At 46.3% G+C, this 16913-nt stretch overlaps 1 protein-coding gene and 1 long non-coding RNA gene across 7 annotated transcripts in view; one reads left to right on the top strand and one right to left on the bottom strand.

The window, feature by feature from the left end:
- Positions 1–16913, top strand: part of ADCY2 (adenylate cyclase 2) — a 388589-nt gene that overhangs the window by 338144 nt on the left and 33532 nt on the right. Inside the window, exon 19 of the mRNA XM_038583952.1 lies at positions 12790–12874. Within this exon, the coding sequence (XP_038439880.1) occupies positions 12790–12874 (85 nt within the window). The remainder of the gene's footprint in view (positions 1–12789; positions 12875–16913) is intronic.
- Positions 5610–7550, bottom strand: LOC119867471. Of its 6 annotated transcripts, none has more exons than XR_005383681.1 (3): positions 6696–7550; positions 6029–6227; positions 5610–5664 (listed from the first exon to the last, which is right to left on the bottom strand). It is a non-coding gene; the product is annotated as an uncharacterized LOC119867471 (long non-coding RNA). The 6 variants fall into 6 exon arrangements; XR_005383677.1 differs by lacking the exon at positions 5610–5664 and having other exon boundaries at positions 5704–6196; positions 6696–6937; positions 7490–7543; XR_005383678.1 differs by lacking the exon at positions 5610–5664 and having other exon boundaries at positions 5704–6196; positions 6696–6904; positions 7490–7543.

Raw genomic sequence — 16913 nt, 5'->3', positions numbered from 1 at the left:
CTGATTAGCAATACCTTTGTCATTGGTAACATCGCGTGTGGGTTTCTTTAAGATGATGGCTCAGAAAGCTGGTATGTGTCTTCATTAGAGATTATGTAGAATGTGTATCCTCATACACACTTAGGAGGTAGGAAGTGGTTCAGTGAATTGTGTTCCCATCTGCACTGTATTGATAAGAATAACTTAGAGTTTCTCTTCCTCAGCATTGTTAATACTTTGGACTAAATAAGTTTCTGTTGTATTCCCTGGCCCCTACCCACTAAACGCCAGGCACAACCACCCACCCCAAGTCATGACAACAAAAAATGTCTCCAGACATTGCCAAATGTGTCCTACAGGGCAGAGTGCCCTCCCCCAGTTCAAAACAAATGAATCAACATACACGAAAATACCAGAATAATAAGTGGATATAGTCACAAGTGATAGTGTTAAAGTTATTAGGGGAGATTTCCTAAACTACACTCTTATGTGGAGGGAGTACTGGAAATTGGCAACTCTGTGTTCTATGAAGATATTAACTCCCAAGAAAAGACACAACTGTGATAGCATCCAGTCCTTAGCTTGGGAAGGTCGGAAGAATGCTCCTCAAACCCCTCCTCAGGTTTATGAAAGGTTTCTTACCATCAAATTACTTCCATAAGCTTATAATGAATATTTATCCTCTGCTTGGAGAAAAATGTAATCATTATGCTATTCTCCATCTCACATCTTAATTGCAAAACTTTTGATATCAAGCATTAGTTTTATTTCTGGACCCACCAGACTTTGAGGTTTTTCTATACGCATGTTGCATAATCCTCCATAAAATATCTATATTTTTTTAGCATAAAATAAATGCCTTAACTATTTTCATAGATGTGTGGCTCCAGAAAGATGGTTTGTGTTCCTAGCACACTGCCACTTACTTCTCCATTGGAGGCTCAGTGACAAGAACGGTGGGCACCTCACTGTGTGCACGTTTCTTACCAATAAGAACGCTTTCAGAAATACAACTGCAGTGCATTCTCTTCACATAATTTAATTTCCATCAGCCTCCACACCATGAAGCTCAAATAATCTGTAATCAAATTGAGAGTAGTGGAGTTGCAAAAATGCATAATGGTATTAAGGAAAGTTTATGATTCCTTAGCAAGGACGAGAATGAAATCAGGAGTTAATTTCCCAATAAACTCTCAGAGTCACCAAGTAGACATGCTTTAATATTTCTCTCCTATATCCAGAGAGCCTGTATCAAATCCCCACATAAAAGTGGTGTTACTGATTTTATGCACAGCTGATGATACTGCTGAATTTCCCTTTATTAAATTTGAAGCTCCTGAATATGCTAAACATCCAAAGAAAAGGAGGAAATTAGATTAGCGAGTTTCTGGTGGAGAGAGAATTACTTCTGGGGACCTGAGACACACAGGATCTCGGCTTAGAACTGAGCAACAGGAGAGTAGTTACTTGGTTGAAGAAAAGAAGTTTTTACTTTCAGAGTCCTTTCATTTCATTCAAGATCCTTTATGGGTATTCTCCTAGCTTTGTCTTTGTAAGAACCTTACAGCTTAGGGCTGGACCTAGAAGCCTCAGGGACCTGCTTTCCCTCTGACAGAAGCAGCGTCCTGCCAGGGGGAGGGGCGCACCTGCCTCCCGGTCCTCCTCCTCACCAGGAGGTCCTGGCACTTCCACACCCGCTTCCTCAGAGCTGCCAAAGTAGCCCCAGAAGCATTCCTCCTCCAAAAGATGACCATTGCTGGCAGAACAGCAGAATACCTTGAAAAAAAAAATTCTTTGGATTTTATTTATTTATTCATGAGAGACACAGAGAGAGAGGCAGAGACGCAGGAGGAGGGAGAAGCAGGCTCCCTGCAGGGAGCCCAACAGGGGACTCGATCCCAGGACCCCGGGATCACGCCCTGAGCCAAAGGCAGACGCTCGACCGCTGAGCCACCAGGTGCCCCTGAAAATACCTTGATATGAACAAACGTTCCCAAAGTCAGTTTAAAACTAACCCCGAGTAGTGGAAGGGGAGGTGGGCGGGGGGGTTGGGGTGACTGGGTGATGGGCACTGAGAGGGGCATTTGGCGGGATGAGCACTGGGTGTTATGCTATATGTTGGCTAATTGAACTCCAATAAAAAAAAATTAAAAAAACTAAAGAAAAAAAAAAAAAAAAACTAACCCCGAATGAGAGACTGTTAAGAGCAGGTGTTTCCACTTCCCTCCTGATTTCTCCAGCCTCTGTAGGTTTGATGTAACCTGTAACTCATGCCAGAGCCCAAAGCCATCAATGCCAGTTCGTTCTTTATTCTGTGAGATTCAAGAGATTTTCCCATGAAGCACTGGAGGAAGGTTTCCTCCTCCCTTGCCTGGTGTCGATGCTGACACAAGTCTTTCTGATAGGATGCTAGGATCCTTAGGGCAGTGCCTCAAGAGGGAACATCCCTAAATTCCAAAGCCAGAGGCGCCCTGCAAGGAGGGAGCTGGCTCATGGGAGTGCCAAGCAGCACGTCCATTCCTGATTGAGCTCATCCGTGTCACTGGAGACAAGTGTGGTCCTGTCCCTTCGTTTACTGATTTATTTCTGGTCTTTGCATCCTTGCCCTCCCCTTTCACTCCCAGTTTCCTGGCTCTTGTCCTGGTCTTCTTTCTGGAATGTGCGCTTGGCTCTGGCAGTGAGTATCCTCAGTGCCCACCTTGGCCTCTGGACTGGCCCCCGTGTCGGCAGCCTGCACTGCTGGCAGACCTACCCCAAGCTCCTGCTGAAGACCGAGCAGCCCTCTCCCCCTGCACACGTGGAATGGATCTCCCTGAATGAATCGGCTGGGGCTCTGTTGTCTGTTCTCTCCTTTTCTGTGATGCAGATAAGAGATACCCTTGAATTGAGAAAAGGGCAGGTCTGAACCAAGTGCCACTCTGATATCCACAGTGCCTATAACCGTGCCTGCCATCCTGTAAGTAGGTTCTCAATAAACATCTGTTGGATAAAATGAATACCAGCAGGTGCACTCCCGGATAATCGGAGGGGCCCCAATACTGGCTGGAACGAAAAGTCTCTCCTCACCTGCTTCCCTGAAGAAGAGGCTCACTGAAGATGTGTCTTCCCAGGGACAGCCTCAGTTTTATTTGGACTCTTACACTTCAAGGGGGAGTTTGGAGAGGGCATCTCTGTTCATAAGGCAGTGCCAGGCCATCTTCTGAATACACAGTTGGAAGGTACTGTTGTCCTATCTGTGAGTTCGCTGTGACCCATGTTTCAGGGGCCTTTTCAGAACCACACATGATATTGAACACGGAGCAGCCAACAGGTGGTACAAGCCAACAGGGCAGTTTTTGTCAACAGGGTTAGCAAAGAAAACAGGAGAAGAATGCACTAGAAAAGCTCTAGATCAATGAATAATTCAGAAAATGACATCAAAGAAACTCTTACAGATGCATGAATGTGGAAAGCCTAAAGGAGATAAGAAAACTACTTTGAACAATTCATGAAATGGAGGCCAGGGATGCCCCAGTACCTATCATTACCTGCGTTTATGTAATCCTGGGAAGTCCTTATGGTGCAAGAAGCTGAGACATTTCTGGCATTTAGAAGGTCCAGTGTGAGACAACTCCTACTTCTTTGGCATTTATAACACCCTCCATCTTTCCGTGAGTACAGGATGTTTTACTGAACCAATCAATAGCAATTCTAGTTCCTACCTGTGACACTGTCTCCCAAAGCCCTCAGCCAGCGCGGTCGGGGACGCCAGATGCTTCTCACAGTGATGGAGATGAGCGTTGATATTGCTGGAAGATGTTTTCGTTTCAAAGACACTTTCCCTTCCCTTGCCAAAGGCTTGCCACGGAGTCTGTAAGGCACCATCAGATTTTTCCTGTGAGTTTTTGCCTTACAAAACTGAAAAGTCTCAAGGGATGAGTGTTACCATTTCATATAGACCCAGAATTATGCTAATTCACCTGATTGTGGGAAATGTGTCTTTCATTCTACAGAGGTGTAGGGGTGGGAGAACTTGAACCAAGAGCCCCGCGGGCTACCAGCTCTGTTTGGGCACTTAGCCGAGTAAGACAAGTCCTCTGGGGACAGCATACAACGGAGGCTGGTGAGTAAGCAGTGATACCTGGGGCCCAGCCTCATCCAGGAGCTCTGGATCGTTGCTGGTGGAAACGACTGCATAATTCTAACATCCTAAAGCTCCGTATCAAGGATAGTGATGGAGACACTTGAACATAGATCAGTGAGAGTTCTGAGTTACACACATTCGATGTGGAATTGTCCTGCTTTCTCTGTTTCTTGTTCAAGACACAGAATTCAAGATTTTGCACCACATTTTGACAGTGTCCCAACTTGGGATAAGCCGATGATGAGTTCACTGAGAGTCTTGAGGAAGGACTGCAGCATTAATCACAATCAGCAGAGAAGCAGGAGAGCATCACCCATCCACCCTGGGGTGGAGGGTCTGGGAGCGGGGGGTGTTCCAAAGCCTCCAAAGTTCCTCTGAAGCCTCCTCTTTTAGATTGAAAACGTATTCCAAATTGGCTTTCTCACCCATCATATATCCAGGTGAATGTTGAAAAATTTTGAAATTACTTTCAAGCTTAATATCTCAGTTTCTCTTGCCTTTCCTGATTTCCCATCCTCGTGCCATCTCCAGAAAGTAAGGAACACACTGACACCCACTAGCAGCCCACTGGGAGGTCAGAAAAGGAGGTGGGTCATCCAAGCTGCCCATTCAACAAAAGAGCAAGTCTTCCTAGGGCTCCTCAAATTCTACTGAGCTTTCTTTTTTTCTATAAAAATCAACCATTCGTGAGCTACTTTATTATTCAGACTAAAATATCTGCAGTGATGTGGATCCATCTGCAGGAGGACACTTGATTTTTAGGTTGTTTTGTTGGATCCTAAAATGGGGGGAGAAGGGAAATTCGCAGAGCCTGTGCCCACAGACCGTACAGGATACATAGTTCTCAGCACTTCCTCAGTCTCACCCATACACTCGTTGCTTCCCACTTAAAATCAGCTTCGCAGAACAAAACCATAACGACATTCATGGGGTGCATTATTACATCTGCGGCCGAGGCCGGCACCTGTCTCCAGCCCCACATTTGTCATCTCTCCTGACCCACGGCTGCCTGTGGAGCTCGTGGAGCTCGTTCTCAGCGTGAGCTTCTCCCTCGGTGTGGTCTGCTCCAGCCCCAGAATGTCTTGCTTGGCATTTATAAAGGACACTCTGCGAAAGCATGAGGCTCTGGGCCATCTGTCCTTGGGTGACATCGGGCCATGCTCTCTGGAAGACTGCATAGGATTCCAGCAAATCTGTGTCCAGCCACAAGAGGAAAGAGTGTCTAGAAAGGAAACCCCTGAGGTTTCAAACCAACAGGATTGTCCACTTACTCATTTGTTTTTATAACACTTTTATTGAACCCCCTTTGTATGCCAGGCCTGATGGCTGGAGCCTGAGCACACAGTGATGAAGAAAGTAAAGTCTGCGCCATCAAGAAGATCACGGGCTCGTGGGTGGCTCAGTGGGTTAAGCGTCTGACCCTTGATTTCATTCAGCTCAGGTCATGATCTCAGGGTCGTGAGATTGAACCCCATGTCGGGCTCTATGCTGGGTGTGGAGTCTGCTTAAGATTCTTTCTCTTTCTCCCTCTGCCCCCTCTTGCTCTCTCTCAAAGAAATAATCTTTAAAAAAAAAAAAAAAGATTATCACAAGAAGCCTCTATAAGAAAGTCAGGTTTCAGCAGAAGGTGGGCAGGAGACCTGTGGGGTTGTAGAGGTTAAGCTCATCATGAACCCCTTGGAAAGGATGAGGATGCGGGGCCACATGTGTGAGGAGGCTCCAGAGATGAGGGATGCTGGGAAGACCCTGAAGAACTGTGGCGATTCCAAAGTGCAGGGGACAAGTGGCTTTGGCATCAAGGTAGAGTAAGACCTCTCTTGCCTTTGCCCTCCCCACCCCCGCCCCAACCTCAGTCACAGTGATCTGACACTTGCCTTGGGACAGAAGCGCCCTTGCGGGAGCTGAGGTACCCAGCAACACACTCACAGGGTCCGGGAGGCATCTCACATCCTCGGGGATCAGGTGATAGGCCTCCAGTCCTGGCCGTGCACCCCGCAGTGGCCCCTCTGAGCCAGGGTCCAGGAGCCCCTGGGAAACACTTGACAGCTGGAGCGTGGGTGCAGGTCCAGGTTTCCAGAGCAGAAGCTCCACCCACTTCGGGAGAAGAAATTCAAGTCTGTGCACGCTGTGGCGGGTTAAGAGGAAAGGCTCCACTCTACCCACCGCCTCCCCTCGGGAGGGCACAGCCGAGGCCCCAGGGAGCTCTCCCACGCAGTGAGCATCCACTTCTGCAGCCTGCAGGGGCTACCCCCCAGCCCCCCTTCCCCCCAACCCCACCCACCCCTGCCACTCCACCCAGGCTGCAGAGGCAGAGCTGCATGTCCCGCTGCAGGGACACGGGAACTCTGGAAGGACCTCCCAAGGACACGGATCCTACTAGCCACATGGTGGCCTCCATCGAGCAGCCCGCCCAGGAGACATCGGGACCTCACCTGCCCCGGGTCCCCCCTGCACCTCCTGCACTCTGACCCTGGGGCGGCCCCCCACCCCCGCTGCCAGTAGTGGACAAGACAGTGGGCTCAGGCAGGTGGCTCGTGAGCACACACGGAGAACCAGCTCGAATCTGAGGACCAGGGAGAGACAGAGCACTTACCTGAGCAAGTTTTGTTTGTGAGAACAAAAGGAGGCTGTGGGTACCCTGCCTGGTGCAGGGCCAGCGGCGTGGAGAGGAGGCGCACATGCCCCCAAAGAACTCCACCACAGGAGGGTACAAGGGGCGCAGAGCAGGTGGACTGCAGCCGACTTGGAGGGCCTCCAGGTATTTCAGTCCAAGACACAGTCAGTGAACCCTTGAGGAGGCGACTGCTCTTTCACATTGAAGAAAGCAGTGAAACACTTCAAGGACCACAAAAACCCAAGGAAGAAAGGAACAGAAGAACTAAAAGAACAGCCAGAGAACCATCAATAAGAGAGCATGAGTAAGTCCTGGCCAGTCCATGGTACTCTCAATGGCCTGAATTTTTCACCCAAAAGGCAAGACTGGCTGGACATTGGCAAGGATGTGGAGAAATGGGACCTCTTACATGCTGGTGGGAATGCTAGCTGGTCCGGAGGGGTCTCAAAGAAATTAAAGATAGGATTATCAATGGAAGAAAGACCTAAGCGTGGGACAGGAGACCATCAGTATCCTAGAGGAGAACATAGACAGCAATCTCTTTGACCTCAGCTGCAGCAGCTTCTTGCTAGACACGTCTCCAGAGGCAAGGGAAGCAAAAGCAAAAATGAACTATTGGGAGACTTCATCAAGATAAAAAGCTTCTGCACCAGCAAAGGAAACAACCAATAAAACCAAATGGCAGCCTAGAGAATGGGAGGAGATATTTGCAAATGAAGTCCTTTATGAGGACTCAGATAAAGTGTAGTATCCAAACTCTTTAAAGAACTTACCACCCAAAAAACAAATAATCCAGTCGAGAAATGGACAGAAGACATGAATAGACATTTTCCAAAGAAGACATCCAGATGGCTAACAGACCCATGAAAAGATGCTTAACATGACTCATCATCAGGGAAATGCAAATCAAAACCACAAAGAGATACCACCTCACACCTGTCAGTGTGGCTAAATTAACAACACAGGAAACAACAGGTGTTGGTGAGGATCTGGAGAAACGGAAACCCTCTTACACTGTTGGTGGGAGGGCAAGCTGGTGCAGCCACTCTGGAGAACAGCATGGAGGATCCTCAAAAAGTTAAAAATAAAGCTACCGTATGACCCAGCAATTGCACTACTGAGTGTTTACCCAAAGGATACAAAATACAGATTCAAAGGGACACATGCAATCCAACATTTATAGCAGCATCGTCAACAATAACGAAATTAATAATGGATGGAACCCAAACATCTATCAACTGATGAATAGATAAAGAAGCAGTGGTGTGTGTGTACATATATATGCATACAATGAAATATTACTCAGCCATCAAAAAAGAATGAAATCTTGCCATTTGTAAGGATGTGGATGAAAATAGAGAATATTATGCTAAGTGACATAAGTCATAGAAAGACAAATACCATATGATTTCACTCATATGTGGAACTTAAGAAAAAAAAAACAGATGAACATAGGGGGGAAAAGAGAGGGAGGCAAACCATAAGAGACTCTTAACTACAGAGAACAAACTAATGATGGGAGTGGGTGGGGATGGGCTAGATGGGTGATGGGGATTAACGAGAGCACCTGTTGTGTTGAGCACTGGGTGTTGTATGTAGGTGATGAATCACTAAATTCTACTCCTGAAACCAATATTGCACTATATGTTAACTGGGATTTAAATAAAAACTTGAAACAAAAATAATAGAAATTACTGTATAACCCTGAGTTTATTTAGATACTTTTCTCCTCAAAATAACAGAGGCCTATTTCACCTAGGAAAACATAAAGATCTTAAATGTAAAATCATGTTCTTGTCTCCATGCCTGGACTGCTTTCTCTCCTGAGAATTAAAAATGTCACTTTTTACCTCAACTGAATCATTTGCCTTTAGGTTAGAGACCTGGTCCACCAGGCAATTTCTCCATATTGCTCATCTAATTTTTTAGGTTTCTTTGATCTTTTGTACTCTCCAAACCTGAGGGCCAGAATGCTTGCTCCATTAACAGCCTCAGGGTGAGGGCCAACTGTAAATTAGTGTGTGGCTACAGGCTCGTTTGGGCATCTGAGTCTCCAGAGCCCAATTTCAGGTACGAAAGAAAGCAAATTCGGTCACATTTTGCCTAGCCAAAATGTGAGTAGTGACACTCACTACTGTCAGTGAGTTAGAAACTTTCTCAGTTATATTAGTGCTGTGTTCATCCCTTCATCACTCGGGGATGGCACCACCAGACAAGGCAAAGTCCAGAGTGGATTTCAACCTTAAAACTAAAGGGGAGAGAGAAGGAGGCCTCATGCCCAAGTAGCTGCCATTTTTATATAAATGACCAACAGGATTGTTAAAGGTTGGACTGTCCCTCCCAAAAGAAGACATGGTGAAGGATAAGCCCTAACCCAGCGTGGCTAGTACCCTTAGAAGACGGCCATGTGAAGACAGAGACATTTGATAACGGAGGCAGAGATTGAAATGCTGGCATGGCAAGCCAAGGAGCACCAAGGATTGGTGGCCAACCGCCAGGAGCCATAACGAGGCAAGGAAGCATGTCTCTACAGGTTTCAGAGGGAACACCTCGATGTCAGACATCTGGCTTCCAGAACCTTGAGATGATAAATCTCGATTGTTTTGAGCCACCCAGGTTGTAGTACTTTGTCTTAGAAGGTCTAGAAACCCAATGTGATGATCAACACGATTGACTAGACTAGATCTTGGGATTTTATTCTAGCTGTTCTGGATGCTTCCTCTGCACTCCCCCCTCCTCTTCCTCCCAGCCTCTCCCACAGGCACACAAAGAGCAAGGTCACCCAGGAATGCATCTGTGGATGGACAGTTCTCGTTCAGACTGCAGGAGCCAGATGGCACTTGCCCATGCATGGCCTACACAGGAGAGGTGGGCTCCAGCGGGAATCAGCGATTCCTTTTGGCTATATGCATAAAAGAAGTTTTTGAGAAACCTAAATGAAATCCATGAAAGCATAGTGCAGTCCTTCTTAGTTGACAGAGCAGGTCAGGAGGGAAAAAAGCGTTCATGTGTCTGCCCACAAGTCTGTTCTACAGGTTGGATGTCTCTCATTATTCCTGAGAGCCATTTAGGTCCAGTCCAGGAACTGCTTGTCCTTCTGCCTCCAGGTCCCCACATCCTCCCACTACTCTTCCTCACTAAGGCTCCAGATCTGGGAGACAGGTGGAGCATAGCTTTCTGCCCCCTAAACCAATGTTCAGACGCATTAGTTGAGGAGTCCTGGAAAAGGATTGCTTGCCTGTATTTTCTGTGTGATTAACTGAAAACTCAGGCCAGGCCCTGAGTCGCATAAAGAGGGATCCTCCATCCCCCTCTCCATCAGTGATGGGGGCCTGAGCTGGCTCTGCCTGTTTGGGACATCTAGTCCCTTACCTGGGAATGCAAGGAGGACCTGAGTTCTGATCGGTTATACTGATGAAGCTGCTACAAGATCCTGACCTGGGAGTTAACATTTTACTATTAGTTTGGGGGTGACATAGGTCGGAGTAGAAGAGGGATGTCATACCTGCTTTCTCAGATCCCTGGAATCACAAAGGAATAGAAGGTGCATGAAGTAACATGGAAATGTCACACTCCACCTGCACATCTGAGAACGTTGGCTGTGTTGTACCACTTTCACTGACTGGGCAATGCTGGCATCAGTATAGTCAATATAGATGACGATGAGTTTAGAATTCACTGGAGCCATGGTGGTTTATAAACATCAGCTTCCCCCTATCCCTTCAGCTGTGCTATTAGACATAGCTCAAAAAGGAACAACTTCATTTCTTTTTTTTTAAAAAAGATTTTATTTATTTATTCATGGGAGACAGAGGGGGCGGAGAGAGAGAGAGAAAGAGGGAGGGAGGCAGAGACACAGGCAGGGGGAGAAGCAGGCTCCGTGCAGGGAGCTGGACATGGGACTCGATCCCGGGACCCCAGGATCATGTCCTAGGCTGAAGGCAGCACTAAACCACTGAGCCACTGGGGCTGCCCAACTACTTCATTTCTTAAAATCAATTCTGAGTAAACAGGACAGTGGCACCTCTCAGCCTACTTCGATCTCAGGAACCAGTGACCTCCTTGTGGCTGGGGAGCTCAAATGCTTGCAGCCCAGCTGGTTTACTAGGGAGGAAAGAGCCCCTGATGCAAACTTAGCCTTTCTAGGAGAGTTCTCTGAGGTCCTCAGCCCTTCAACCACCGAGACTGGCCATTCTGCCTCTGTTCCCTATATACTTGGGTCTTCCACTCTGTTAACGATCATTCACCATCCTATATTTTCATACTTTTTTCTCTACCTCTCTGGCTCCATCCCTCCCTTCTCACTCTGTAGGTTTTGTTTTTATTTATTTATTTGATACACAGAATGCACAAGTGGGTGGTGGGGCAGAGGGAGAGGGAGAAGCAGACTTCCCGCTGAGCAGGGAGCCCAACGTGGGGCTTGATCCCAGGACTCTGGAATCGTGACCTGAGCCGAAGGCAGACGCTTCACTGACTGAGCCACCCAGGTGCCCTCAGTCTCTAGAAACTCATGAGGGCCATGTGTCTCCCACGTGTCAGTATTACTACTTGACATAGTGACCAGAACAGCCTGTAAAAATGGGTACTGTGAACCCCATTGGCTGATCACAAGAGTGAGGTTTGGAGGGGTTAACCCAGGTCCCACAGATCCATAGAGCAGCAGACCCTCAGTTCCTCCACAGATTTTCTTACACCAAAGCCCACCTGACCTCTTTCACTACCACATGGATTCCTCTCACGTCATCAGCCTTTGAACCCTCTGTAGAGAAACGGGAAAAGCTCTCAGCAACTTCATCTCACAAGCAGAAAGTAATTACCTGGTATTAATTTAATTTAATACGATCTATGCTGCTTATGTGACATGTGTCCATACATAATCAACTTTTCTTTTTCAAGTCTTATTTACACGTATATGTGGGGCATCACCATTTGTCAGCTACACAGGACTCCCCAGGGATGGCAGATGTCTCTTTCCATGCTGTATTAATCAGCATTCTCTAGAGAAATAGAACCAAAGGGATATAAATGTCCTATATAAATATATATCAGTAAGGAGGTTTATCATAGGATAAGGCTCATAGGAATTGGCTCATAGGATTATGGAGGTTGGCAAACCCAAAATCTGAACAGTGAGTGTCCCAGTTGGAGACTGAAGGCCAGAAGCTGCTGTAGAGCCAGAAAGAGCCAGTGTTTGAGCTAGAGGCAGTTGGGCAGGAGAGAATTCTCTCTGACTCAGGGGGAAGTCGGCCTTTTCTTCTACCAAAGCCTACAACTGATGGGATGAGGCTGACCCACATTGTGGATGGCAATCTACTTTACTCAGTTTACTGATTCTAGTGTTAATCTCCTCCAGAAAACACTCTCACAGGAACACCCAGAGTGACATTTAAAGGAATGGCTGGGCATTCCATGCCGACCATGCATGCCGACTCCGTGTATGGGGGTGACCATTGCCTAGAATGTTGTGGTGAGGACACGGGCAGGGATCAGTGACTGAGGTCTAGCTGAACCCGAGGGGGAATGGGGCAGTGGACCAAGACTTCCCATCTGCGTCTTGCCTTTGTGTTACAAAATCATATGAAAGAGGGCATAAGAACACTTGTCTGCCAAGGAAGTAATGAGAAACTATATAATGGGTAGGTCAAAGTAACTGATAGAAATTAAGTTCCCTGCTTCATTTTTATACCTCACATGATTGTTAATTTCTAGACTCCTGTCCCTTTCTGAGGGTGAACCTTTTAAAAGTTGAAGGGATGTCAAATTATCCATATGGATCGCAGAAATATAAAGAAAATACTATTCACATTCCTCTGTTATTTCCTTTTTTGTTTGTTAGAGCTTGAGATAAAATAAGAAATCATGTCAATTTGGAAGAATCTTGTATTACTGAGTCCTCCCACTAGGTATTATTTTGTTTGGATGCAATCTGGGCTTGAAGATGTATTTGAAAGGTTGTTTGGCCAGAGTGACGTGCACTGGAAGTTTCTCAAATTGGTTGATATATGAATTCTAAGTCCTGTATGTATGTTGTTTTGTATTGTTTTTGTCTGTCTGTCTGTCTGTTCTCTAATAGACCAGGCATTTGGAAAGACCTGAAGACCATGGGCTCAGTGTCTCTCTTTATATTCTTCATCACACTGCTTGTTCTGGGTAGACAGGTAAGACAACCCCTTTTTCACATAACTTCCTCTCAAGTGCCATGTTAATAATACTTGTACATCAACTCTATTTCAATTTTTTAAAAAAAAGAGTCCAGTGATAATAACGATACTACTTTGCTGATGTGCATTGTAGCTGCTTTTGTGCAAACACATCAGAATGCTTTTATCGCATAAGAGAAACGTGTGCGTAGATACGGACAAAAGGGGAAAGGTCTCATTTTTTCCACAAAAGGCAAACTTTGTGGATGGTAGAGATGCGATTCCATTTCCTGTTAAAACTCAAAATAATGTCATGGGTTTTGTAAGCCAACAAAAGTGTTCTCTCAGTAGCTGACACCATTTGGAAAAATATCCCCTTCGCTGGGGGTTTATATGCATTTCAGAATACATGGCCCGTTTCTTTTTCTTGGAAGAGGGTATGAATACCTTTGCCATCACGTGCAGTCATTCCTAGAAAGACAGTCCTCTGTGCAAGAAAATTGTCTTTTGTGATTTGAATGGATGTGTTCCTCCGTGGACTCCTCCCTACTTCTTGTCTCCAAGGAGAGGCCGTGGGTGCAGGATTTTCAAGGACAGTATTTTTCCTCTAGCTCCACACAAGGACGATTTACCCAGAGAACAAACACTTATTCCCCACCACACACTCTGCCTTCACCAAAGTTTGCTTGGAATTCCTGGATGATGGATGATGTGACACGAAGAAGCAATTTATATAGAAATAACCAACTAAGTTACAAAGCCCATTAGATTATATGTATGTCCCCGAATGGTTAAGCAGCAGGGAGTGGTTAATAATTGCACAGTGAGAGCAGAGGCCAGATCTGTGGCTGCCAGTCCAGCAGCCTGGAAACACTGTCCGCCTCCCGGGGAGCTACTGTGCAAGCCTCAGCAGTCTCCCTGGAGCTCAGCTGTTGTCCTGCTGCAGAGTTCTAGAACACCCCTGTCTCCTCCCCGTCCCTGGCACGTGCTTGGCTCTACATTCTCCATGCATTTGTCTTAATCCATTAAACCATGCCCTGTTCTTTTTTTCCTGGTTTCATTTGTTTCCCCTGAGACCTGGCTTTCTCCACTACTGACCTGCTTTCTGCTCTAGCTCACAGAGAAAAGTCATGTCCACTCTCAGGAAGCCCTATTAGAGGTGAAAGATGGGAAAGAAATGGGCTCCCACACAGAATATCACTTACATGATTGTTTCCAGAAACAAGGGAATGTGGCCGCCCCCTCTGCAGGGTCAGCTGCTGCCCCATTTCATACCAGGTCCTGCACTTTCTCCCACTGGAGTGATCACTCCCACTGTGAGTGCTTCACAGCAATAAGAAATAATAATATAATAAATTAAAAGACCTGGAATCAAAAAGTAAGGTCTCCCAACTTTTACTGATCCCTGAAACGATAAGCCTGAAGGACCACTAGGTACATGCTGCTGCATCCAGGGGCTGCCCCGACCTGTGACTCCCTGACTGACATCAGATAAACAATCAAATGTGTTCATTATTATGGTTGGGCATAATTTAACACAGTAGTTCTGATCCCCGTCCTACAGGGACCCCTTTCTTTTTTTTGTCACTAATGTTAGCAGTAGGCAGTATACACACCTAGGGACCTGCAGAGTCACTGCTCTCTGCGGGGGAGATGGTGTGAAGGACCATTCTTCAGCAGATGGCACCCGGGATATGCTGGGGTGAGCCAGGATCATTCAGCCCGGGCTTTACAAAGGCCCCACGTCTTCTGGGCTCACAAGAACATCCAAACGTGTGAGGTAGTACTTTTGCATACTCTCCTGAAAACACAAGTACATCACAAATAAATGTCCAGTATTTTAAATAAGGGTTTTTTAAAGATGTTATTTATTTATTCATGAGAGATAGAGAGGCAGAGACACAGGCAGAGGGAGAAGCAGGCTCCCTGCAGGGAGCCCTATGTGAGACTCGATCCCAGGACCCTGGGATCACAACCTGAACCGAAGGCAGATGATCAACCACTGAGCCACCCAGGCACCCCTTAAATAAGGCTTTTAAGTTTCATAAATACGCATGGCCTCAGGGTCACTTATTTCCGTCCAACAGTACGGACATTTTGCAACTTACTTTTGTTGTCACTTGTCCTAATGACTCCTCTGCCCCATGACTATCTTTTTTGAAACGGTGGTGATGTATTTGCTTTCTGAGCAAATTAGCTGTGCTAAGTATTGCTCTGGGTATCTGAGACCCCTTAATGAAATTATAACACATCTCCCGGACAAGATGTCTGTGATAGAAATGCCAGCCTGAATTCAAGGGCCTTTTTTGAAAAAGAAAGATTCTCTGTGTTTCTCCTGAGTTTAAATGGCCACATGCTGTCATTGAGGGTCTGCATTCTAGGTGAGCTCCTTCAAGATAGGGATCCGGGCAGGTGGCTGTCTGGTGGCCTCGGTTAGGCCGAGGTCACTGTGTGCAAGGCTGCAGAACCCAAGAATGCATGCAGTCACACACTGCCTGCACCCCTGCCCAGGACCGCCTCTTCTGTCCACAAAGGAGAGATGTAAATCCCCCCAGTCCCTCAGCTTGTTTTCAGAACTAGACAAGGCAAGAACTGCCCTCGAGGCTGTGTCCGGTGTGAAGACAGCAGTGATGCTCCCAGAGAGGGCCTGGTGCCTCCTCCAGGCTCTTTCTGTTCTCTCTTGTCATTGCCAGAGCAAAGGAAGAGAAAATTCCACATCTCTGAGTGGAATCTGGGCCCTGAGAACTGTCAAGTAGCCCCCAGATAGACTCTGAGAGTTGGAGGGAGATGTGGGAATTAAGGTTCACAAGGCAGGACTGCTGTTCTATTTTTTTATTTTAATTTTTTAAAGATTTTATGTATTTACTTGAAAGAGAGAGAGCACCAGCAGGGGGCAAGGCAGGCAGAGGGAGGGGGAGAACCAGACTCCCTGAGGAGCAGGGAGCCGGATTTGGGGCTCGATCCCAGGACCGCAGGATCATGACCTGGGCTGAAGGTTGACACTGTAGGATCCTCTCCTTGAAGGACAAACTCATTAGAAACTCATGGAAAAGCCCCCAAAGGAAGACAGGTTTCTCCCCCAAACCAGTTGAATGGATTCAACAGTATCCCCCAGAAAACAGTTCTAAGTCCTCATCTTCAGTGTCCATGACTGTGACCTTCTCTGGAAATGGACTCTGTAGGTGTCATTAAACATAAGAATCAAAAAAAAAAAAAAAAGTAAGAATCTCAGGATGAGATCGTGCTGGATTTAGGGTGATGCAGTAGCAGTCACCCCTTAGTATGGCTCTTGGAAACCCCACGTGGCCCTCTGCTGCCCTGCCCTCTGCTGGGTTTCTCCAATTTCCTTTGTCTAATCTCGAGTGTGCATCTGTGTCTTCTCGAAGCCACCATCACAGACTGCCAAGCTGTCCTGGTTTAGAACCAGCCTCACCACTGGTTTATCCCCCCAAAACCCAAACAAATAATTTATTCTCCAAGAGAGGCTTTCCCCAGTCAGTGCAGAGCCTGATTTCTGTAAGTGCAGAATGTGGAAGATTTGGCATTAATGTAAAAATTTAATATAAACAAACATTAAAGACACCTCTTTTGCAATCTTTTTTTTTTAAGTCTCAATATGAAGTAAAAATACATTCCACACCAGAGGAGGAGGAATAATTTTTTAGCATATCGTGCATTGGTTTGAATCAAACCTAAATGATGAATGATCATTGTTCTTTCGGGTTTCAAAATGTGAAATTTTTTTAATTGCCATCTGTGCATGAGAGGCAAAGTGTGTGTGTGTGTGTTTGTAGGTGCATTGATATGATTAATCAAACCAATAAAACAAACCTTCAGAATTTATTTCTTCTTTGCTGTCCCCCCCACCCTCCACCCCCCTCCCGCCCTCTGCCTCAGGAAGTCACTATCTGTGCTGAAATGCTCTCCATTAGGCCTTGTGTTACAGGAAGATTCTTTGAGGGCTGTTTCACCATATTTAATTATTTATATCGTAGCAGATCGAGCATGATGCCATAATCAAAGAGACCCTCTGCCAGGAAATAGGCCCCCCTATCTC

The sequence above is a fragment of the Canis lupus genome, chromosome 34, assembly GCF_011100685.1.
Source record: "Canis lupus familiaris isolate Mischka breed German Shepherd chromosome 34, alternate assembly UU_Cfam_GSD_1.0, whole genome shotgun sequence".
NCBI lineage: Eukaryota > Metazoa > Chordata > Mammalia > Carnivora > Canidae > Canis > Canis lupus.
This window is presented reverse-complemented; position numbering and strand designations above follow the sequence as displayed.